At 36.3% G+C, this 26,442-nt stretch overlaps 1 protein-coding gene across 4 annotated transcripts in view; it reads right to left on the bottom strand.

Moving 5' to 3' along the window:
- The window catches only part of AGO3 (Argonaute 3), a 312,574-nt gene that overhangs the window by 142,357 nt on the left and 143,775 nt on the right, over positions 1 to 26,442 (bottom strand). For 3 of the 4 annotated variants that reach the window (XM_070216338.1, XM_070216339.1, XM_070216340.1), the window contains one exon: positions 14,056 to 14,221. The exons of the other annotated variant lie outside the window; for it this stretch is intronic. In XM_070216338.1, coding sequence (XP_070072439.1) covers positions 14,056 to 14,221 — 166 coding nt within the window. The remainder of the gene's footprint in view (positions 1 to 14,055; positions 14,222 to 26,442) is intronic. 4 annotated transcript variants of the gene reach the window in all.

Here is a 26,442-nt window from a genome sequence, read left to right on the forward strand (position 1 = left end):
AAACTCTCATCCACAAATTGATTCTCCAAAGGTATTTGGTTTTCAAAAAAAAAAAAAAAAACAGATATTGATTTGATTTATCTAAGTCAAATTTCTCCGGAGGATTTTCTTGTATTTAGTTCTGAAATTTTCCTAAGGTAACTAGTCTTTTTAGCTATTTTTACAGCTTTTTTCCATTTCAACTTATAGTTGATAGCCTTAACGTAGTTTTCATACGAAGGCTATGAACACGCTGTTTTCTGTTTGCTTCTAAAAACTCTAAAAAGATTCATTAGATCTTCAGTCCACCAGTACTTAGGAGTCCTATTTTCCTGAACTGTGTATGTCGCTTCTTTAATCTCTTTATTCATGTTTTTTGTTAAGGTTTTAATGCTACCATTATTTACTAATTTATTAGGATTTCTTTCTAGCCTTTTTTTGGATAAAAATTGTTTTGGAGATCTAAGATCTTCAGCAATCTTAAAGGTAATTGGATGATGATGACTACCACCTAAGTATATAGAGTCACACAACCATCCACTACACTAAATACCTTTACCAAAAGTTAGATCTAATACCGATCCTTGGGCAGCATCTATATTTCTCCTAAAGGTAGGTTTAATAGGAAGAAACCAGCATTACGCATTGTTTGCATTAAAAAATCACCCTTGCTACTGTCGATATAATCACCAAAGGATGTAGACCTGGCACTAAAATCTCCTGCAATGATTACTTTGCCCAAAGGATCTAATTTTTCAATTAGGTTGGTGATTTCATTTTGAAAAACAGGAAGCGATAGTTGAGGCTCAAATATAACGATGCAATTTTGATATTACGAAAGATGTATTACGCGAATTTTTAGGATTAACTTGAGTGGATTATACACAGTTTAACTAAGGAGATCAATTTTTTAAAAACCGCGAATTCTTAGGAAGAAGAGGATATATTTTTGTGTATCTTACATAACTTAACTTCAGATACCTAAATATGTATTCTATGTCGATTCTTAAAAAACCGCGATTTCTTAGGAACAAGAGGATTTATTTGTGTGGATCATACATAACTTAACTTAACTAAATATACTTATAAATAATTCAAAATTCGCGGCTTTCATTTTTAATTACTTTATGCAAAATCAGACAGATGGACAGGTGCATTTCGACTGGGATATTTATTCTTATCATTTGGATTTTCTGGTACTAAATGGTTTTTTTTGACGTCATGTACTTCCACCGAACATAGAAGTTACATATATAAAACATTAAAAGGCGTTATAAGACCTTAAAATATCCTTGGACATAGTCATGTCATAGCTTATTTATTCTTATCATTTGGATTTTCTGGTACTAAATGGTTTTTTTTGACGTCATGTACTTCCACCGAACATAGAAGTTACATATATAAAACATTAAAAGGCGTTATAAGACCTTAAAATATCCTTGGACATAGTCATGTCATAGCTCATATGAAAGGTATTGACTCGAAGATCAATCCTGTTTTTAAATTTTGGCCCATATTCCCATTGGTTTAAAAGATAAGGTGTGTTTCAAAATTATACGACACCATTAATTTCTTAAATATTTTTTTTTATTTAAAGTCGTATTAAGGTTATTGTGTTTGTTATAAGAAAACAAAGAATTTCATGTGAAAACAATATAATATTTGCCTCCGTGGCTTAAGTTATAACAAAATCTTGATTTTAAGGTGTTTCATAACACTGTGCAACATTTTTAGGGTTATAAAATGTAACCGCAATTCTGATTTCATGGGCGGAAAGAACTCATCGAAATAAGCTAAAACCCATTTGGGTTTCTCTGGCTTAGCTCGCGTTTACCTATTATAGCGAATTAAAGTTTTACATACAAAATTTATTTGTAACGGCCATATCTTGTGAACCGATTAAAATTTCACTATCAAGTCTTCAGTGATTATGTAGCTATGAACCCAAGGAACTAATTTGACAAATGACTCTTGCGAAGACGTACACCTAGCGCGTTAAAAATCGAAAAATTAGGCAAATTTGTTTTTTAACGCGCTAGGTGCACTAGGTGCTAAGTGCGCAAGAGTCACTTTTCAAAGGGTGCTTAATGGGTTAAGAAAATTTTTGTGTCATTTAAACGGAATTGAAGTGCTCTTTCCATAGGTGCCAAAATGTTTATATTATAAGTTCAAAATATGAGTACAGTTAACATTCAAATTTGTGAAAATACTTTTGACTAGGGTTGTATATATATATTTATATAATATATTAAATCTTTAATTTTAACAGGTATCATGTTAAAATTCATGTATTTTTTTTCATTATTTAACCGTTTAACATTTACTGTATAATTAAACAGACATAGTTTTAATGGGCACCAAATCATTCTTAAATAGAAACTTCTTTGCTTCACAAATTTGTAATTATGTAACTAGGCCCGAAAGTATGCGTTGTATATCCTAACTGTTATAGGACTTCCATTTATTAATTTTTTGACAATTGACTCTTCTTCTAATAAATGAACGGTTGTAAGAACGTCATTTACTTCAAGTAACACGGATGGTGAATTAAAAAAACCTCACCTTCAAAGTGAGGTCCTGCCGGCGAAATATTACGGCAATGTATTTTTTCATCATCTATTTCTTTAGAAATCGTTAAACTACCTAACTCTTTCTCTTTTAATGGACTCGATAATACAGCTTGTGAATCTATTTTATTTGATTCGAAACTATTCTCTTTATGTTTGAATTCATTACAACAAATTAATTCATCGAGATAATTTAAAAACTGTTTCTCTGGCAAGGTAAGAAACTCCCTCTTCCCTAACAACCCAAGGACAATATCCTTCAATGCGGAATCTTTTCTCTATGGCCGTTACTATATTTTGCGTTCACACAAAAAAAAACTTGGTAAAATCAACTGTAATAATTGTCAAACAGGCCCCAACCAGCAAAATTGTCAATTCTACTAAGTAAATAGTCATTTCACAACAACAAAATACACACAATTAGCAAAGACACAAACCCAAAGCAAAAACAAAATACACGTAACTATTTTAATAGTTACATAACTATCTTTGTTGGTCAATTTTACCAAGCAAATTTTTTTGTGTGTTCAAATTCACGGCGTTCAAAATAACATCTAGACTTTTCCACCACATTAAACAATTTTGTAGCTAAATAGTTAATCTTATTTCTTATTATGTTAAGAGAACCCTTGCAGCCACTTAAATTATTCACTGTCTAATCGAGATATTTGTTTTGTTTCTCTAGGAAAGCCACCTTTGCACTAAAATAACTAATATCGGACAACATCGTGCTTTTTATATAACAATATTACTAATATCGAACTTATCTGTTGATAGCGTTGACTTAGTCCATTGTGACGATAGCGCTTTTCCAAGGATGTAGTCGATGACGTTCTTGTAGCGACGATTTCGATGATTCTTGGCGACGCCTTTCCTTGGTGTCCAGGTTCTGCGGTCAGCTAGCAAGTCTTCTTCCTTCCAAGATGAAATTAAGTTGTGGGGCCGAGATCGTCTTCTCGGTAGCTTGATGTATTATGTTTATCCCAGTTTCGGGATATTTAAATGCAATATTGCATCTGCAGGCTATTAGTCCAATGGAATATATTTTCCCATAATCCAAATTAATGGAGTTGAACGCTTAATTGCGATTCAATTCAAGGCCCTTTTGCAAAATTTATTTTTGTATTGCAGGCTCTTGTTAACCATAGTCAAAGCTAATGGTAATATTATTATTTATTGTTCACTTTTTCTTTAATAGTAATATTTTTATTCAGACGGATTTTTTAATTGTATGCTTTATAGCTTCTTGGCTTTATAGCATTTGTAGGCACTTTTCACCCACATATTTCCAAATCTTTGGATTTTGCGCAAATTTTTTTTATTTCCCTTTTGGATTTTCTTTTCCAATACAAGAGTATTGCATTTGTAATTTGGCACTTATTACAAATGCTATTTTGTGGGCACTTTTAATTTTAATGCACTTTTCACAAAATTGTATATTTTTTTTATATCCGCTGTTTTGGCCACGGACACACCAACTTATTGGTTTTAATATATAAATCACTATATTTTCTGTATATTAATCCGATGTTAATGCCTCGGACACGCCCGACCGACTTTAGCAACCTTTAGCTGTTAAAAACAGAATCTTTAAGGTGCTTAAAAGCAAAAAAGACTCTTTACTTTTCTTTTTGCTTTTATTTTGTTCAACACTTTTGTCTCTTACCTCTGGTGGGGGTGTGAATCTATTGCTACCTTTAGCTGCAAGCGTCTAGCACTCAGCAGAATCTTTAAGGCGCAGAATATCTCTGAGTCTCTTACCACTGGTGGGGGAAGACTTCAGAGAGGTCTCGTCAATTGTTCCGCAAGGAATCAAAGGCTCGAATGCACTATGGGAAAAAAGTCTATTTTTTTGGCATAAACTCTAGATTTAGAGATACAATTTAGAAATTTTGTATATATACTATTAAGATAAAGCTGTAATTTCGGTTTTTGTTGCTTTTTGAATCGGACCATTGCTTTCATCCACCGCCCACGCCGCATATTCAAATTAATTGGCAGGGATTTCAAAAAATTTGTATTTGTATTGGTAAGACGGTAAAATAATTTCGAATTACGTTAACTTTTAAAATTTGTCAAAAAAAAAATTGCTGACATGTACAAGAAAAGTGAAATATTATCTAATAGCAGATGCCAATTTTAGCTTTAATTGGGGTCCAGCTTCTTTATATTTGAGCCCTTTGCAGCCAGGATTTTCACTTGACTTGTCCCTTTCCATAAATTCAATTTTTAAGATTAATGAAAGCCACTTAGATTGTTTTTTTATTAAAAAAATATTTTTTTTTATGTTTATAAGTTGCTGTATTTAAGTCATTTTTTTGAAGAAACGTGCAAAAAGTTGCAAAAATTATTAGTTTTGCGATATTAAGGATACATTTGGTAATAACTTTGCGTTTTTACCTTTTTGCAACTTTGTGCCATTTATAAGTTGTACACCACGGAACACAATCAAACTTGTTAGTTTTAAGCTAAAAAGATGCACATTTAAAACAGTTCACAGTTGGATAACAAGCCATAATAATCAAAACATGTAATCTAAGATACATTTATAAATACCTTTGCTACGATTTGACATGATCAGACATAATAAACCATTTTGTTGCTCCACAAAATAAGCACTGAAAGTTTGCAAAGATTTTTCACTAATTTACGCACACATCAAAGTCAATCGAAGAGCTGACTTTGTTCGCTTATCAACACTATAGTGTTGTTAGTAAAAAATCTTTGATAACTGTTCTTGGCTAATTAGGGTTTGTAAATTCACAAAATATATTTAATTTTTAAAAATAATTTGTAAAAAAAGTTGATTTTATGCCAAAAAAAATTACTTTTTTCCCATAGTGGAATGGCCAAAATGGAAGGGAATCCTGTAATAAGGAAAACAACCTTCACGTTTGAGTTCTGTATAAAAACTGATTTTATTTCAATAAGTCTTTGCTTACGTAACTAACATGAAATTCTTATGGCCGGTTTCCCGAGTGCCGGCTAATATTTCTCGAACAGACAAAGTCCCTCCTAAGGCATTTTGGCTTTCTCGAGCACCAATGTGAGAGCTAACTTTGACAGGGACTCGGAGTCCCTGTTAAGCGTTTTCGGCTCGATAGAATGACAGCTGATTTCCCAAAGCCAACTATGAAGAAGAAACTAAATCACAGCTGACTTTTCCTTTGAATTATACCCAAACAGCTGATGAAATAATCGAAGCACGCCATTTTTTGCGCTTCACAGCACAATTCTGTGCGTTAACAGCACTCTGTAATTGTTTCTCGTTCAGATAAATTAAAGCAGTCGAGAAAGCGGATTTGCTTTTACGAACAGTTTATCTGGTCTTTAAGTTTTTCGAACAGATAGCTATCAGGGACTTTGACAGGGACTCGAAAAACAGGGACTCTATGGTCTACGCAGAGACCACATCTGTTTGCCTGAGCGGGAGCCTTATCAACGGTCTCCTGCAAGGCGACCCTTTGTGCAGTGTGAGAACTATATTTATAGTCAGGCTCAAGTGGCCTGTACTTAAGATTACATGTTTTAGCACTGCACCCTTGTAGAGTTTGAGTTACAGATAGTTATTTACGGCTCTAGATAAATTAATATATTGACATGTACTGAACTCGTAAAGTATTAGATTTATTATAAAAGGTGTTCTTTTTGAACAGCTATTATTTTGAGAACTTATGAAACTCCAATATGTTTTTTATAGCAAGTCGTAAAAAAGCCAACTGTATTTTTATAGCAAAACACGCAACTTTGAAATTCGATTACAAGTGAACCATGGCAGTCCGCGCCAGAATTCGCGGTCCGTCGAGGATAATTTTTTTGCGAATTGTGGGGGTCAGGACCGTAAATATATTGTTGGTTTTCTATCTTCGTGGTATTTAGTTAAATTTAAAATATTCCTTCTGGGGTGGAAATAGTGGATGGTTTTATATGATAACACATGGTTATTATTTTATTTTTTACGATTTCTGCAGGTTGGTAGAACTATTGGTCATAGTCGCAGAACGGGTTGCGCTCATGGACGAATCTGTAAGCGAGAGCTCGAAGCGCTAGATTGCAGTCAAATTGAGCAAAATGACCTAATAGCAGTTCGGGGCGGCAAAACCAAATTTTGACAACGTGAAATTTTTAATGAATTATGGAATTTGTAAAAACAAGGAAGAAAAATAATAAACTTACAAAAATATGAACCTCCGCGTCAACAGCTATAGCTGCATCTTTAATTCAAAGATAGGTTAGAAAAAAATACAACAAATGTACTCCATTTTAGACCAAAGGATTAGTGTTCGAAGAGTCCAATAAAACTTTATGAAAATTCTCTTTTACTCTATACCAGGGGTGCTCATTCCTATGGCACACGAGCACAATTGTTTTTGTAATAGCACTAAGCATACGGCAGTGCACTCGCAATGCTTGCCTATGCACACCCCGATTCCTCTTTGTGTCGCTGTCCTTAATAGATAAGAGCGAGCCAGGCCAAAAACAAATTCCATTGAAGTTTTTTTTTCTCCTCAACTCACAATGCAAAGTGTTGTTGTCTTTTTCATGACTGTGTGCGACTTGTTACTCGCGTGCGTGTGTTTTTCCTTTAATGGTGTTTTGTAACTGCACTACCATAAGGCAATTTTGAGCACCCCTGCTCTATACCGTTAACAGCGAAAGTAAGTTTCGTACTGTTATTACCCCAGTTCTGCGGTTAGACTGGTTTAAAAAGTATGTGACATTTTGCAACGTTCCTCGAAGGTTTTGCAATTGACTTCAAAATGATGTAGGAAAATGTTATAGCCAATGGCTCTTTATTTATCGCTTCTATGTCTTACCAAACTTTTCATACTATTAGAGTCCCCTTCTCTCCTACCACTTTTGTAAAGATTGCCTCGTAAGTGACATTCCAAACCCTTAGATACGGAAATAGGTTATATTTTGATAGCATTTTTTATACCCTTGCAGAGAGTATTATAATTCCAGCCAGATGTTTGCAACGCAGTGAAGGAGACGTTTCCGACCACATAGAGTATATATATTCTTGATCAGCACCAATAGCCGAGTCTATCTAGCCATGTCCGTCTGTCCGTCCGTTTCTATGCGAACTAGTCTCTCAGTTTTAAAGCTATCGCGATGAAACTTTCCCGAAAGTCTTTTTTCCTGGCGCGATCAGCCAGAAGGGAGATCGGTCAATCGGTTTTGTTCTCAAGTGGAGAACTCCAGAAAAGCCCTGCGGTTTGAGTCGTGAAATCCCGGAGCGGCGTGTGTCTGAACCCCGAGTGAAACGAGCCAGAAGGGAGATCGGTCGAGCGTTTGTGGCCTCAAGTGGAGAACTCCATAAGAGCCCTACGGTTGAGTCGTGTAGTCCCGGATCGGCGTACGACCACGATCCCGAGTCCCAGAAGCCACGCCTACGTCCAACCGCGCAGCCAGCATATCCAGGAGCAGAGCGAAGGACGTCGTCAGCGGCGAGCCAGCCAACGCATCGCGACAGATCGCGCTACGAAGAAACGTCACGGGCGATAAGCCAAAGGGTGAAGCTAGGGCGAAACGTTCGTCTGCACTAGGCGTAGAAGCGAAGTGAAGCGCTCGGCAGCATCCCTGCGTAACTTGGATTGCCAGCGCGACCTGAGCGATACACTAGTGGGACCATCCGGGACAGAGCAAGGGACAGGTGGTGGCATCGACAGGAGAGATTCCTGGAGATCGCGGCCTCTGTTCACCCTAGTCTGAGAACGGTGACGCTTCCCTAAACCCGCGCAGTTGATCTCCTGGCGAGTCTGGGGCGCTACGAGTAGTCGTCGGTCCAACGCATTAGTGACGAGCAACGCCAAGCGTCTTCAGGGAGCTTCAACGTCTTCAGGGAGCTTCAGCGTCTTCAGGGAGCTTCAGCATCTTCAGGGAGCTTCAAGGATCGTCGAGGGAGCTACAGAACCTGAACGTTAATTCGACGAGGAGAGCACCGAGTCATCAAGGCGACCAGGAGTCACCGACGGCCACCAGTGGCAACAACAAGGACAGCCGAGCCTACAAGAACACTGTACTACCACACCCGCAATAAACCCACTAAGAACCCGAGAATTCTGTGCTTTCTCACTGATCTACTGGGCGGTCACGTTTATATAAATTTGGTGGGACGAACACACAACCTTACTGAGCTAGCCGCACGAATCTCGTAGCGAGCAGACTTAAATAACACTGGTCGACAAAAAAAAGCCCAAGAATAAAAGCTACCAAACCTGAAAGGATTTTAGCTGTAGAGAACTACCTCATACTTGGAAACTTTCCATCACGTCGAAGTTTTGAGAAATCCGTGGTCAAAGTTCCAAATTTTCGATTTTTAGGCACTTTTTGCGACTTAATAGTAAGAAAACCCTTCGCAGCCCAGAGCCACAATTTGGCGGAAAAGGTACTTTGAACCTTTAACTTCAAGATTGTCCAATCACAAAGTTGGGCGACCTCTACTTCTTTAGCTACAATGGATTTTACTGAAGTACTTTTTGTCACTTTTTTTCATCTATAGTAGCCTGATATTTTTAATGTATTGTATGTGTACGGGTCTCAGTTCAACAAGAAAAATATCAGGCTACTGTAGATGAAAAAAAAGACAAAAAGTACTTCTGTAAAATCGATTGTAGCTAAAGAAATAGAGGTCGCCCAGCTTTGTGATTGGACACTCTTGAAGTTAAAGGTTCAAGGTACCAGTTCCTCTAAATTGTGGCTCTGGGCTACGAAAGGTTTTTTTACTATTAAGCCGCAAAAAGTGCCTAAAAATAGAAAATTTGGAACTTTGACCACGGACTTCTAAAAACTTCGACGTGTTAGGAAGTTTCCAAGGATTAGGTAGTAATCTACAGCTATAACTCTTTCAGGTTTTGTAGCGTTTATTCTTTGGCCAAGAAAAAGTCTTGATTTTTCGACCTGTGTAATCAGTTCGTTACAAAGTACAATTCTGCTCATTCATTAGAGCTACTGTGAAATGGGATCAATAATAAAAATTGATTTGATTCTTTTTGGTTGAATTATCAAACCTTTTGCGACTAATAAGGTGCTATAAACAAGTAAGAACAATACAAAAATTATTTAAGAGGCATAATTGCTCCGTTGCCAACTAAAAATAACGCTCATATTTCTAAATAAAGACATAACTGCGTCTATAAATTTATATAAAATTGCCTTTCTAAAAATTAATGCCGGGTATGATAAAATTAAAAACAATTACAGATGTACTTTGAACCGCCCAAAACAATTTAAAAACGTGGTAAAAATTTTACAGCATTCAACCTTAATGATTTAACCAGTTAAAGTTATTTGAATTATAAAGTTTAAATTTAATGTCTAAATTTTAAGTGACCATGTCATCTTATTCAAACAAATCCCAAAAATAGCATATGTATTTGTCCCTTTCGAAGCCTCTAATGTATGCCCTTATGAATGAGCCGAACAATGTAGTGGAATAACTGCATAAGGGGAGACAACTACATTGATTTGGAATTTTTGTCGGGACGTCATATGTGAGATTCGACAAATTTATCACATTACCCTACATTCCCCAACATTTATGGAATATTTTTTTCGAAGACCTTTCCGCATTAAGTTTAACCAAGAAATTTAATATACTTATTATATTTTCAGGTTATAATAGCGAAAAACTTATTAAATGAATCCAAAAATCGATCTGTCGTGCAAAAAATTGTATTACAAATGAATTGTAAAATTGGAGGCTCATTATGGACGGTAAAAATACCTTTTAAAAATGTAATGATTTGCGGAATCGACTCCTACCATGACCCATCTAATCGAGGAAACTCTGTTGCTGGTAAGATACATAAATTGTTAATTAACTGAAAAATTAATAATTCAAATGCGTAGTCATTACCCCGGTCAAAAATACTATTTATTTGATTCCGTGATTTCTATTACGAGAAGGCCCGCTAAGTTTTGGTATTTTTGTAAAGGAAACCAGTACAGGGTTCCAATCCTCAATATTAATGCCAATAAATTTTTTGACCAAAGTCGTTAGAAATTGGTATAGTTTATCACAATGTAATAGGATAACATCAGTGTCTTACCAATATAAAGAGCGCATGACTGTTAAGTAATCAGCAGTGATAACCAGCTAATATTTGTTTGCCTTTCGAGTATTTAATTCTTATAAACGCAGTAAAAAACAAGAAAGGAAGTTAGCTTCGGCCAGCCGGAGCTTATGTACATACCCTTGCAGATAAAGTAAATACCTATAGTTTAATGCTCACTCGGTGCAGTTCCAGGGATTCCAGATTCAGCGTGCCTATTTAAATTTTGTTTTTAAGTTGTCAAAGTTACAATGAATTTTCTTATATTTGTTTGAATATTCCTATGGGAGCCTTAGTGGTCCGATCCAGCTCGCTCCGATATATGTACTACCTGCAATAGAAAAAAGACTTTCGGGAAAGTTTCATCGCGATAGCTTTAAAACTGAGAGACTAGTTCGCATAGAAACGGACGGACAGACGGACATGGCTAGATAGACTCGGCTATTGGTGCTGATCAAGAATATATATACTCTATGTGGTCGGAAACGTCTCCTTCACTGCGTTGCAAACATCTGGCTGAAATTATAATACTCTCTGCAAGGGTATAAAAAATGCTATCAAAATATAACCTATTTCCGTATCTAAGGGTTTGGAATGTCACTTACGAGGCAATCTTTACAAAAGTGGTAGGAGAGAAGGGGACTCTAATAGTATGAAAAGTTTGGTAAGACATAGAAGCGATAAATAAAGAGCCATTGGCTATAACATTTTCCTACATCATTTTGAAGTCAATTGCAAAACCTTCGAGGAACGTTGCAAAATGTCACATACTTTTTAAACCAGTCTAACCGCAGAACTGGGGTAATAACAGTACGAAACTTACTTTCGCTGTTAACGGTATAGAGCAGGGGTGCTCAAAATTGCCTTATGGTAGTGCAGTTACAAAACACCATTAAAGGAAAAACACACGCACGCGAGTAACAAGTCGCACACAGTCATGAAAAAGACAACAACACTTTGCATTGTGAGTTGAGGAGAAAAAAAAACTTCAATGGAATTTGTTTTTGGCCTGGCTCGCTCTTATCTATTAAGGACAGCGACACAAAGAGGAATCGGGGTGTGCATAGGCAAGCATTGCGAGTGCACTGCCGTATGCTTAGTGCTATTACAAAAACAATTGTGCTCGTGTGCCATAGGAATGAGCACCCCTGGTATAGAGTAAAAGAGAATTTTCATAAAGTTTTATTGGACTCTTCGAACACTAATCCTTTGATCTAAAATGGAGTACATTTGTTGTATTTTTTTCTAACCTATCTTTGAATTAAAGATGCAGCTATAGCTGTTGACGCGGAGGTTCATATTTTTGTAAGTTTATTATTTTTCTTCCTTGTTTTTACAAATTCCATAATTCATTAAAAATTTCACGTTGTCAAAATTTGGTTTTGCCGCCCCGAACTTCTATTAGGTCATTTTGCTCAGTTTGACTGCAATCTAGCGCTTCGAGCTCTCGCTTACAGATTCGTCCATGAGCGCAACCCGTTCTGCGACTTTGACCAATAGTTCTACCAACCTGCAGAAATCGTAAAAAATAAAATAATAACCATGTGTTATCATATAAAACCATCCACTATTTCCACCCCAGAAGGAATATTTTAAATTTAACTAAATACCACGAAGATTGAAGACCAACAATTTTTTATTTTGATCAGTTAATTTAATGGCTATAAAATGTAGAATACAAATATGAACAAATAACATAAAATACATAACAGAATGGCGATTTAAAAATTTGTATAACTATTGATTGATTTTTTTGTTGATGGTCTTGTTAGTTGACTTAAAGATGTATCTTTAAGTATAAGTCATAAAACTAATTTCGGTTTTTAGGCGTGTATTTTTAACGAAGCCATTTATGCCAGCATTTTTGGATTTTTTCTAACTTTTTCAATTTTGACGAAGTGTAGCTTCTAAACTAATGAAAGGAACTCAATGCAGTGTATAAGAAAGTTGGAGGGCATTCTATTACCTGTAAAGTGAGACTTTTATGGTTGAAATCGGTTTACCACAGCTCAAGTTAAAAATTATAAGTGTCAAAAACGTTTTTTAAACTTGAAAAAAAAATTGGCTCCATAAAAAAAATTGTAAGTGCTATTTTCTTAATCAGGTAGACGTACCTTACCAAAAAACAAAGGTTTTCCTCATGGTACATTTCATCGATTTTTTTTTGTAAACTGGTGTAATACATTTAAGCACGTCAACCATTTGGCTGAACTGCAAAGAATTTTCCACATCTTCTTCTTCTGAATCAGAACCGGAACATAACTCCTGAAATGTTTAACTGACTAAGGGCCGGTTTCTCGAGTCCCTGTCAAAGTCCCTGATAGCTATCTGTTCGAAAAACTTAAATACCAGATAAACTGTTCGTAAAAGCAAATCCGCTTTCTCGACTGCTTTAATTTATCTGAACGAGAAACAATTACAGAGTGCTGTTAACGCACAGAATTGTGCTGTGAAGCGCAAAAAATGGCATGCTTCGATTATTTCATCAGCTGTTTGGGTATAATTTAAAGGAAAAGTCAGCTGTGATTTCGTTTCTTCTTCATAGTTGGGACTCCGAGTCCCTGTCAAAGTTAGCTCTCACATTTATGCTCGAGAAAGCCAAAATGCATTAGCAGGGACTTTATCTGTTCGAGAAATGTTAGCCGGCACTCGAGAAACCGGCCCTAAAATATGAAAAAGCATGAGAGGTATCATAATAAACGGTACTCTCTTCTCGGTAATCTCATTGATTCTGAATGCGCTTTACAACATAACAACAAGCAATTCTCTTATCGGTATTCTCATTAACTCAAAATGCATTTTAGAGCGTTATGACACTTTTAAAAGCGGGCACTATGACATTTTTTAAAAGGGCGTTAAAGTGTCATAAGGCCCATGGGCGCTATGGCACCGGGCGTTATGACATGCACCCATTAAACATCTGTGGGCGCACAGCGGTTTATCATACAAAACGGATTAAAGTCGCGGTGCGGTCGCCAAGACTCATGTTGACCAGCCAATTTTTACGAGCAAGCCGTTTTTACCAGGGGTGTCACAAAAACAGGCGACGGATTCGTAAACGACGACGGATTTTGTTTTTAAACCAACCCATCAAAACTGTAGGTGTCGCGGAATCTGTAGTTATCTAGAAATTTCGGAGTAAATTTGCTCTGATAGGTACATTTGCTTCAAGGCCAACTATTCGGTCTGTTCAAAACCGAGATTTGCTTTTAGCGCAAATTTGGTTGAAAGAGATTTCTGTGACACCTCCGTATAAGAAAAACTTTTTTGTCCCATCCTCACTATTTTTTCTTGGATCTTGTTCATAATGAATCACTCCCACTTGGGAGATTTTGATCCATATGCTAAACTCATAGTTGAACTGGTTCTTGATCTAGTTGCATTAAATTACAATTAACAAAACAATTATTATTTTAAAATCAAAATAAAATATTTTACATTAAACCAATTACCTGTATATTATGACATTTTCGGGTAGATATCCATTCCTTTTTTTATATATTTTTAAAGCAGTTTCAAAAGAAGCGGTTAACCCATTCACAATTTCTTCACTTTTCGATTGAACGACTGCCTTACTGTACCAATGTGTGTACGAAGAATTTAGAGACGCCACAAACGCTGTAATAGACAATTAATTTTATTATTTAAATAACCATTTTTTATTAAGGGGTATAGGGTCTTGCATAAAACAAATATTAATTTTTTTTTAAATTTGTTTCTTGTAGATTAACATCTTAATATCACTATGGACGGCAGTCCATGTAATGACGAAGCGCACCAGGAGAGTGTGCGAAGGCGACTACTAAATATACACGAAGAAATGAAAATCTACTGTGATGGTCCGATCATAATGAATGATACACCTATCGAAAGGTATTGCGAAAACTAACAGGATTGCATACCAAGACTCTAAGAAAATTAATTGGCTTGGGAGAGAGAGCGGTGAAAGTGAAAAAGTGAAAATTTCGAAATTTGGAGCTGTTGGGGCCGGTGGGGATAATTGCCCCCTCGAAATGTTTTAGTTGTATTCCTTTTGAAAATACCCGTCGAATGAGGGGTCATTTGTCAAAATCCGACGCTCCGTTCAAAAGTTATAGCCAAAATAAGATTTTCTTCGTCTTCCCAAAATGAAAATTTAATTCTGTTTGTCCAAAACATGTTGTTTAAGTTTTGAAAATTTGATATGACGTTCATCACATCGATATTAAAAACTTTAGTTCTACCACTTTTGGAAAAACCCGCTAGTTTAGCGGGAAAACAGCTATGAATAGCTAAAATTCGTAACTTCTATACTACTAAAGCAGCTGTGCTGCATCTCGTTTGAAAGGTATTTTTTAATTTGTGTAAATGTAATTGTTAAAAAAATATGAACAAAAGACAATTTTTTAAAACTTTTTTTTAGCTTTTTTTTTTATTTTTTTCAAAAACGGCTCAACTAACGCTCCCTGAGTATTGAATTTTGTGTGAGGGTATACGAACTGTATTTTAGGGTCATGGAATCAGTAAATTTGCACTTAAGAGTTCCATATAGGAATCTTTTGTTCTACGACTTTTGGAAAAAGCCGCTACTTTAGCGGGAAAAAAGCTAAAAATAGCTAAATTTCGTTAGTTTGTAAGTTCTACACTACTAAAGGTACAGACATGTGCTATAACTCGTTTAAAAGGTATTTTGATATACTTCATCGCCTTTTTAATTTAATTCGTTTAAATACAATGGCTTACAAATTATGATTGACCAATTTAAATTTAAATGTATATATTAGCTCCTATGAGAGCAAATGTAAACAAACAAAAACTTCTTAACGAGGTAAAAAACTAGTGACGATCGCACCTTCAACATAAAAAAGTTCTGATATCAACATTTGTGACAAAAAATTATTACACTCGTCATTAAATAGACTTTCTAATATTTTCTCATTCGGCACGCTGCAATAGAAAATGCCTGTAAAGGGAAAAAGGCTGGAATAGTTTGTGATTTTCTTATACTAAAGATACCGGAAATACCAGAGCTGATGGACTATAGGCGTAGTGGCAACTTATGCTTAGAAAAGCCTTATTTATCGAAATAAAATGGTGGCAGTCCTGGACTCCGACCCATGTCACATTTTGTCGGCCTGTGTTATTTTTTTAAGTCAATCGGACAAAAACTTTAGAAGTTATTCTAAATCTAGTAGGGGAGTTTAGGGTAATTTGACGAGTAGGGTAATGTGACGAACTCGTCGAATCTCACATATGACGTCACATTAAAAATTCGAAATAAATGTAGTCGTCTCCTCTCATCGTGTCGACAATGTTTTTACAGTAATATTATTAAGAAGTGGTAATTTTTTGTGTGGTAATTTTTTCTAAAAAGGTGGTGCACAAACTAGCAAACCTATTCAATTTATTTGTGTTTCAGCAGTGCCAGAGCGAAGATGAGTGAAAAATAAAATCAGATAAATATAAACTCGCACAAATGAGATCTTAATCAACAGTTTTTGGTACTTGGCGTTTTTTTTGTTTGCGCCATTTGAGAGTGACACCGTTTTGGCTCCAAGTGTACCTTGTAGGGTATCGTGACGAACCTTTTATATTGTATGGTGACAAATATTTTTTATTCACAAATTTTAATTGTTATTGTTGATTTTGTGTAAAAAACTCTAATATTACCTGATAACATTAAATGCTGCAGTTTTATTGTAGTTTTGTATTGATTTTAGCCGTGCCGTCAGTTGGATAGGATGGCTCACGCCAAAAGCTGTGGGATCTAACTCCGATGGATTTTCGAATCGTATTTTTACAAAAATATGCTCAGTATATGCAGGGACCGTAATGATTATAAGTTTTATCCAAAAACTCAATTTTTAATGATTATTTTTTGAGTTTATTTATTAATCCAAAAATAATCGTTATTTTTTGAGTTTTTTGTAAATTTTTAAAAGTAATGATTGTTTTTTGAGTTTTATTTCAACTCTAGAAATAATGATTATTTTTTTAGTTTTATTTTCCGCTTGACAAATAACGCTTACTTTTTGATTTTTATTTTCTGATTGAAAAATAAAACTTATTCCTTGAGTTTTATTTTTTGATCAGAAAATAAAACTCAAAGTCCAATTTCTTTGAATTTAAAAGGTTTGGCTTTAAAAGCGGTTAGCAAATGTACTAAGTAGACCATGGCCAACACATTAAGGGCACTTTTAATTTTATACAATAACCGGAAACCGCCAAACACCAAGAAAAAATTCTCTGCCTAAAACTTACATATAATGAAGCCAAATCAGGTGCTGTGTTCGAAAAGCGGCTCAAGCCTTATCACAGCACGGACCAGCTTGAAAAAGCTATTACCCAAATTAAAAGGGTTCACCGTAACGTAAGTCAAAAAATATATTTCCGCATATTGAATAAACAAATAAATTCTTAAATAGGATAATGATGAAAATGTTCCGAGGGAGGAACCATCAACATCGTCGACGAGTTCCTCAAATTCCGAAACCCTAATGAACGAGTTCCTCAATTCCATTGAAGTTAACTCGAACGATAAAAACTCGGATGATGAAATGGATGCTGACCTAAAAATAGCTTGCAGTGAAATCGATAATTATAACTCCAAACCGATCGATTTAGGTGCCGATATTATGGTGTATTGGGATTGTATCTGCTGGCTATGGTTGTTCACTGCGTTCCAGCAACGCAAGTAAGTGTAGAAAGGTCCTTTTCTGCGCTTAAACAAGTACTAACCGAAATGAGAACAAACCTTTCGAGCGATTCCTTAGAAAAATTGCTTTTTGTAAAATTAAATGTATAAAATAAAAACTGTTTATACAAAAACTTAAATTATTATTTATATTTTCAAAAGTAGATAATGTCTATAATCTTACCACCCTGGGTCAGTCATTCTTAAAGTTGAAAGAAAGGTGGCCGCTTTTCGAACACATAACACCTGATTTGGCTTCATTATATGTAAGTTTTAGGCAGAGAATTTTTTCTTTGTGTTTGGCGGTTTTCGGTTATTGTATTAATTAAATTAATTATTAATTAAAAGTGCCCTTAATGTGTTGGCCATGGTCTACTTAGTACATTTGCTAACCGCCTTTAAAGCCAAACCTCTTAAATTCAAAGAAATTGGACTTCGAGTTTTATTTTCTGATCAAAAAATAAAACTCACGGAATAAGTTTTATTTTTCAATCAGAAAATAAAAATCAAAAAGTAAGCGTTATTTGTCAAGCGGAAAATAAAACTCAAAAAATAATCATTATTTCTAGAGCTGAAATAAAACTAAAAAAAAAAATCATTACTTTTAGAGTTTTATAAAAAACTCAAAAAATAACGATTATCCTTCGAGTTTTAAATAAAAATTGGAAAAATAAAAATTAAACCGGATATTGAAACTATGGTGCTTAAAAAGTGTACTGGTATAGTTCTTTTTTTTCTAGGATTATTCTTTGACCATGATTTTTTTTTTTTTTTAAATTAATAATGATTATTTACGGTCCCTGAGTATATGTAAGCAACTTTCTGCTTTTACACTTTTAAAAAATGTTGATTTTTGGTAAAGTTACATAAAAAAATAAATCGTTCGTCACATTATCCTACAATTTTTAAAAGTGCAAAAAAAGAATGGTTTCGCATCCTTATTTTACAAAAATATGCTCAGTAGATGAAAGCAACTTTCTGCTTTTACACTTTTAAAGAATATTGATTTTTGGAAAAATTACATTCAAAAATCGAATCGTTCGTCACCTTACCCCTACCTACACTCCCCTACTCTCTCCTCTAAGACTTTAGGTACGTAAGTGCACCTTCAAGTGCGTTTTTCTCGAAACCACGTTTCGAAAGTCTGTGTTCATCGGCATTTCTAAACGGCTCAACCGATCGTTTTACAATTTGGCGCATATTTTTCTGCATAAAAAAAACCAGCCCCCTGGGAAGCGTTTTTTTTTTTTAACTTTAAATATTTTATTTTTAAGCCGAAAATTAAATTTTTTAGGTGAAAAACGCATTTTTGACTTACGACTTTCAAAAAAATTGTTAAAAATAAAAAATTAGAGAAAGGGCTTCCCAGGGGCGGGTTTTTTTTAATTCTTATGCGAAATGTAAAAACAAAATGGAAATCCGATCATTTTCAGCGGAGGTATAGTGAACACCGCAAAACGCATTTTTTTAATAGTGTTCGCTTTGCCACCGATATATTAGCCGATAGTATTGGCTATAAAAATTAGTGGATGTTATTAAAATTACTTAAAAATATATTGAAGGTTTGAATTAAATCCATCCAACCAGTTTTTATAGAAAAAATCGCAAAGTTAGTAAATTTTTTGGTGCCAAAGACATCATCATTTTTACCTTTTTCAAAAAACCTTTTTTCAAAAAAGGTGCAATCACTCCTTTTTTGTAAATTTTCGAAACGGTGAAAGATATCTTTATGATGTTTTCGCTAATCGACCAAAACCATTTAAAAACGAGGACGGAAGCTAACTTCGGCAAGCCGAAGTTTTATTACACTTTCAGATTTCACGAATTTAAATTTGACTACAATAGCAACATGAATTAATGAACAAAATATTTTATAATTCAAAAAATAAAATTTTTAAATTGTTCACCCTATTGTTCCTATGGGGGCTATAGGATATAGACGTCCGATCGGTACGCGCTTTTACCCTGATCAAGGTATGCACAAATAAATACGATTTGGAAAGATTCATGGTAATAACTTTTACACTGCGCGAAAAATCTTCAGTTCTTGCAAGTTATATCCGATTGTTCCTATGTGAGCTATAAGATATAGACGTCCGACTCCCCTATTGATCCTGATCAAGAATATATATACGTTATGGGGTCGGAAACGTCGCCTTCACTGCGATACAAACTTCTGACCAAAATTATAATACCCTCTGCAAGGGTATAATTAAGTTTGATTCATTATGAAGAAGATCCAAAACAAAACAAGAGAGAACGCTTTAGTCGGGTCTGTGTCCCGACTATCTAATACACGGGACTCAGCTAAAGGTAGTGATACATACGGTTTTTCTTGATTGCGCATAACTTTTTAATGAATGGTCCGATTTGAAAAATGTCTTCTACAATCGATAGGTATAAATATACACAACAAAATTGCATTTATACATCTCGGAAATCTTTAAAGGTGTGGGCGCCAGACACATTTTAAAATCGTTAGTGGGCGATAGTGGGCGTTAGAGGGGCGTGGCGCTTGGCTGAAATAAACTTGCACTGCGTAGGAAGCCCAAGAATATGTGTGGGAAATCTCAACCTTCAAACTTTTGTAGTTTCCGAGATCTCAGCGTTTAGCGTTCGGGCTAAGATGGGGTATGTCCCCTAAAATCGTCAATTGGATATACACAGCGGTAGTCAAGCCAATCCTACTATATGGAGTGGGTCTGTGGTGGACCGCTTTACACAAACAATGTATCTTAACTCCCCTTAACAAAGTACAGCGCATGGCGGCATTGTGTATTAGTGGAGCACTTCGAACTACCCCAAACGAAGCGCTGAATGCGATCTTGAACCTCCAGAGAGAGAAAAGGCGAAATCGGCAGCCATTCGCTAAGGGATACGGGGCAATGGAAAGCCCAACTATACCATACGGTCACGCTAAGATTCTTCAGCATGACAAATTGATCCCGCCAAAAACGGATCTATGTAAAACCCGTGAGTACAGTCACACACCCTTCGAAGCTCTGATCCCAGGCAGGAAAGTATGGGATCGGGGTCGACTGGGCTCAATAGACGCAATCTGTTTATATACTGACGGCTCCAAACTAGACGGACACGTAGGTGGAGGCATATACTCCGAGCAATTAGAGACCAGGCAGTCATTCAGACTTCCTGACCACTGCAGTGTCTTCCAAGCAGAAGTGTATGCTATAATGGAAGCACTCGTCTGTTTAAGGGGCTTAAACGCCCAGAACAGACACCAACAGACACCAGAACAGACACCAATAGCCAAGCGGCTATTAAATCAATCTACTTGACGAATACAAACTCCCGAAGAATAGCAGACTGTCGCAAATCTCTCCACGAGATGGCTAGTCAGTTTACTGTCAGCCTTATATGGGTTCCGGGTCACCGGGATATCGTAGGCAACTGTATAGCAGACGAGCTAGCCAGGCAAGGCACCACCGTACCTCTGCTTCCAGGAAAGGAGAATGTTGGCATGCATATGGCTACCTGCAAGCAAATTATTAAAAACCATTTCAGCACATTAGCCAACACTCAGTGGCATAACACACCGCAGTGCCGAATCTCTCACCAGACATGGCCTGCAATAAACAGTAAGAAAACATCAGAACTACTTAATTTCAGCCGCACTGAGTGCGGCATGCTAATTCGAGTACTCACAGGCGCACACGCCGGCAGGCTAAAAGCCCCTAAAAATGATTTTTGTAGAAGCTGCAGGGATGAGGAAGAAGAGGAAACGGTTGAACACCTACTCTGTTCATGCCCAGCCCGATGCAGGCTTAGACTGAAACACTTAGGATACCCTTTTATAAATGACCTGATCGAAATATCGCAGACTAACCTGAAGAGTATAAGCTCTTTTAATAAATCCTCCGGATGGGGGACTTGCTGATCGACCAACCTACAGGCTGACTCTTAACGGATAGGGGACCCAAGAATAGAGATCATACGGTATCACAATGGACCCACAGAGGTCTAAGTGTGCCAGGCTATAGTCTGGCAGCCGTCCTAGCCTAACCTATTAAAAAGTTATGCGCAATCAAAAAAAGGTTATATATCCATCTCCCTCGCACTTCCTTTAGCCGAGTGACGGGTATTGGATAGTCGGGACACGAACCCGACTATAGCGTTCTCCCTTATTTCCATATAAAGTCGTTTAGTGGCGGCGTATTAAAAATTTCACTTAGTATGTATTACATACTATGTAAGCTGTTGGCTTCTTTTTAAGATGTTTTCCAAGTATGATTGACCACGGCCGTCAGCCGTCGGGTACACAGGGGGACCAACGGGGGACTCGTCCCCTGCCGTAACTGTGTGCACCGATGGTAGTGCGACTAGACTCTCCCCGTGAGGGCGGCTGGAATCGTAGTCGGGCGGACCTGGACTCGAGACGGACAAATCTCGGGTCTAACACAACAAGGATATACACTCTTTTATACTAACTCGACAGGTAGGCCAAGAGCAGATATTATTATAAAGAATAACTATAACGCACTTCTATGCCCCAATCTTAGTACACCGGATCTAGCATTGCCAGATTCGTGGCTGCGGATGGGACATCGATGGTGACCACCTGAGCCAGTCATCAAGCTCCTGCAATGGGCGGAAGACACTAACACGACCCTAGTGCTCGGATGCGACGCTAACGCGAGGCACACGCTATGGGGAAGCTCGGAAACTAACGAAAGGGTTGAGAGTCTTTTTGACAATATAATTTGCCGCAACATCACCATATCACCCAAGCACTAAGGAATTTCAGGAATGGGACGAGGTGTTAGACCTCACTTTACAGACAGAATTTAGTAAATATAAGGTTGAAAAGTGAATGGTATCGAAACAAAATTCCTTTTCAGATCACAGGTACATTTTCTTCGAAATTTCGATTCCGGAAAATTGCAAATCGTTTAGAACCATTAACGATAGTGGGCTAAAAAAAATTATTTTCTTCATTTGTGGATATTGGAGCTCGATATGGACCTAACCTTGACATAGATAAAATAATACCTGATTCGACGACATTGTCGCGAAACATAGCCAAGATTTACGAAAAAAAAAGCCTGGATGTAACGGATGAACTAGCCTTAGCTAGAATTAACGGATATGCAATAACCTCGGATATATGGATGGATAATTTTTTGAAAAGATCATACGTATCAGTCACGATTCAATATGAACAGAAAAAGACTAACAATATACCCTTTTACTCTACGAGTAACGGGTATAAAAAGATTGCACCTATCAGACAATCTGATGCTTGCCCAGTAAATAAACAAATTATTAAAAGCTGTTGTCATTGTAAGAACTTGGACTTCGGTAGGATGTTAGGGGTAAAGGGTTTTTTTCGTGGAGCGCGAAATCTTGAGCGGGACATAAACACGCAAGTGAGTTTTCTTTAATATGTTTGTAAGAACTTTGATGGGTTAAAACTAGATAGTCTTCCGCGGACCGCGAGTTCTTGAGGCATAAGAAGTTAATTGATATATATCCGACTTTTGTGACTGCAAGCGAACAAAAATGTGGTGGACCGCGAGTTCTTAAGGAGCGGCTAAAGATAAATATCACCTCAGGGATTTCTACGGTTAGATACAAACAGTCCTTCGGTAAACCGTAAGTTTTAAAGGTGCAATTAAAGTGGAGCACAAATGTCTTGTATGAACCGCGATTTCTTTATTGGCATGTTCAAGGTAAATTTACTTTCTACATAATTGGTTCAAATTTTTTTATGGAACTATTGGGGGTTTGCCCTAAAAGAAATAAAAATCACTCACTTGATTTGCTTAATAATTCTATCACTCTCACTTACTCTCACTCTGACTTGTATCAATTGTTTTTCCTTACGAGCGAGCAAGTGAACCAAGTGACCCAGCACCACTCACTTGAATCTGACTTGTAAGTGAGTGGACTTGAACTTATAACACTCTATTTTAAAAAACTGACTTGTTTGTCAATTCAAGTGGACTCATGCAGGGCTCTAGTTCTGATCCAGTTTAGGGTAAACATTTAAAATTTTTTTTTTTACATATTTTAAAACTTTGTCGATATGTTGTGAAAGTTGTCAAAACTAATTTTAACAAAAGACTGAAAAAATGAAATTAGCTCATTGAGTATTACTATAAAAGAGTAGATGTCGATTTGCGTCATGTTCCCCCAGCCCAAACTATAAGACCTAAAATTCTGTAAAAAATTGGGTCTGAATCGTGTGTTAGAGGAGGTGTGCACTAAGAAAGGGTTTTTTAAAATTCGGCTCCTAAGGACTCCCAGGACTCTCGAAATGCGAAATTGCGGGATTAAAACATGAACCATTCCCACAGTTTCCTACCAAACAAGTTGATATTTTTATTTTAGGCTTTGTTTGTGGAAATCTTTGAAAGCCCAGAAGATGAGCCCTAGCCGACTTCCGGTTGGGGGTACTAAATTTTTTTTTCCGCACCGATTATGTGATCGGATCCGTTTTCGGTTTAAAGTGTGGAGCTATGCCATACAATCAGTAAGGTATTTTTTTTTTTTGACCCACGGGTGATTTTATAAGATTTTTTTTTGTAAGATTGCGGGGGTTGCTGGGGGCCTTTTTGGCAGAACGTGGTGCTTTAGGTGCTTTTGTTAATTTTCCTTATTTCCGGAAATATTTAACTCCAGCTGTTGATCCCCAGCCGACATTGGGACACTTCCCTTTTTGTTTACCTATCGATCCTGCGAGCAGATCCGTTTTTCGCTAAAAGCATTTTGTGTTATTTTTTATATATTCTTTTTTATGTTTTTAAGGTTTTTGTGGGTTAGATCTGTTCCAAATAAACGGTAAAAAAGAGTAAGAGTTTTTCTCTGCATTCACTTAGCTAGCCAAATCTATATAATTAGGCTACCAAAACGGTGGAGTTAAGGTGGGAATAAGGTAAGATTTGGGGTTAAGTTGAGATTAAGGAGGTAGTAGATAGATTAGGGTAAGTCATGTAAGGGAAGGGGTGAAGGTGAGAAAGGTAAAGTTCGTTTGGATTTTAGTGAGGATAAGGTCAAGGTGAAAAACAAGTTTTACTAAGAAAAAGTGAAGTTAAAGTAAATAAGTATAGCAGGGAAAATTTTTGTTTCAGGTGAGACTAAAGTTAGGTTAGCTAAGAGGAAAACTGGAAATAGTGAAAAAAGCATTAGGGTGTTAAAAAAGTGTGCCAAGGGTTAGAATAAAATAGGTGCGGTTAAGGTGAGGTAATATTAGGTTTAATGCGGTGTTAAAGTAAGGTATGTTATGGTTAGAAGGATTAGAATATTAGTGCGTTCTAGGTGGGTTTACTGTTTAGCTAAGGTTACGAGGGATTTTACTCTGATATTAATTTGAATTTGAATACTTGAAAAAACAAGAGAGAACGCTATAGTCGGGTTGGTGTCCCGACAATTTAATACCCGTCACTCAGCTAAAGGCAGTGCGAACGCTGTACTCGGGTTGGTGTCCCGACTATAATCGTAGCTCAGCTAAAGGGATGCGAGGGAGATAGATATAAATATATATTTTGATTGCGTATAACTTTTTAATGAATGGTCCGATTTGAAAAATGTCTTCTACATTTCGATAAGTATAAATATACACAACAGAATTGCATTGATACTTCTCGGAAAAAAAGATGTGGGCGCTCGTCTGAAATAAACTTGCGCTGCGTAGGAGGCCCAAGAATATGTGTGGAAAATCTTAACCTTCTAGCTTTTGTAGTTTCCGAGATCTCAGCATTCATACGGACAGACAAAGACATACGGACAGACCAAAGAGAACATAAACACTAAGAGGTGTAACGCTCTTATGTTTTTTATAGCAAAGCACTCAAAACCGTAGAGAAGGCTACTTTACTTTTATAGCGAAACACGTAACTTTAAAATTCCATTCCGAAAGAACCATGGTAGTCCGCGCCTATATTTCTTCATATAAATTCTTAAGAATTCGCAGTTCGTCGAGGATAATTTTTTCGCGAATTTTGGGGGTGAGGACGGTAAACTAGAGTATTACCAAAGAGAATATAAACACTAAGAGGTGTAACGCCCATACAACTGAATGTACGGCAAAATTTTTGATGTGGATTCAGAAAGTGGATTTATAATTTTCCTAGTGTGCGTTGTCCGTGTAAGATTCTTTGGTTGTGTTAGTGTGCAATTTCGTTTGCTCTACTGCGAAATAGGCTCAATGTCGCATCTGTCTGACGTCTCGAAACAAGGCACTGTGGGTTAGGGGTGTAGTCGCTCAACTGCGGATCTTCTCGGAACGAGCTCAACTCCGATTGAAAACAAAATTTTTTTTTAAGTAATTTATATACCCTTGCAGAGGGTATTATAATTTTGGTCAGAAGTTTGTAACGCAGTGAAGGAGACGTTTCCGACCACATAAAGTATATATATTCTTGATCAGCACCAATAGCCGAGTCTATCTAGCCATGTCTGTCTGTCCGTCTGTCCGTTTCTATGCGAACTAGTCTCTCAGTTTTAAAGCTATCGCGATGAAACTTTCCCGAAAGTCTTCTTTCTATTGCAGGTAGTACATATGTCGGAGCGAGCCGGATCGGACCACTATATCTTAAGCCTTCCATAGGAATATTCAAACAAATATAAGAAAATTCATTGTAACTTTGTAGGAAGTAGGCGTTTTGATTCCTAACTACTTAAATACAAAAGTTAAATAGAAACGATGAATCTGGAATCCCTGGAACTGCACCGAGTGAGCATTACTTTATCTGCAAGGGTATATAAGCTTCGGCTGGCCGAAGGTAGCTTCCTTTCTTGTTTTAAGTAATTTTTTTTTAAACATTGTTCATTTAATATAAATTTTTAGAACTGAAAGAAAGATAAAGACCATTAAAGGAATGAATGATTTCGGTGTAAATCATTTCTTTATAGGGATTGTGTGCTTGCTTTTTTGTTTAAAAAATAAAATTATTGTTATTTTTAGTCCCTGAATTGCATTTAAATTGTATACTTCAAAATAAATTAAAAATTAAATAAAATTATAAAAGTAAACTCGGATGCGTTTTTCATAAACTTTTAATTCAAAAGTAATGAATTTAAAAGATTTGATCAAAATGCTTCTGCTTTTAGAACTTACAAAATTAAAAACAAACAAAAAACACAAAAAAAAAATTAAAAATCAAACCAAAAAATTAAAAAAAAAAAAAAAAAAAAAAAAAAAGAAAGT

Source organism: Drosophila takahashii, chromosome 3R (genome assembly GCF_030179915.1).
Source record: "Drosophila takahashii strain IR98-3 E-12201 chromosome 3R, DtakHiC1v2, whole genome shotgun sequence".
Classification (NCBI taxonomy): Eukaryota; Metazoa; Arthropoda; class Insecta; order Diptera; family Drosophilidae; genus Drosophila; species Drosophila takahashii.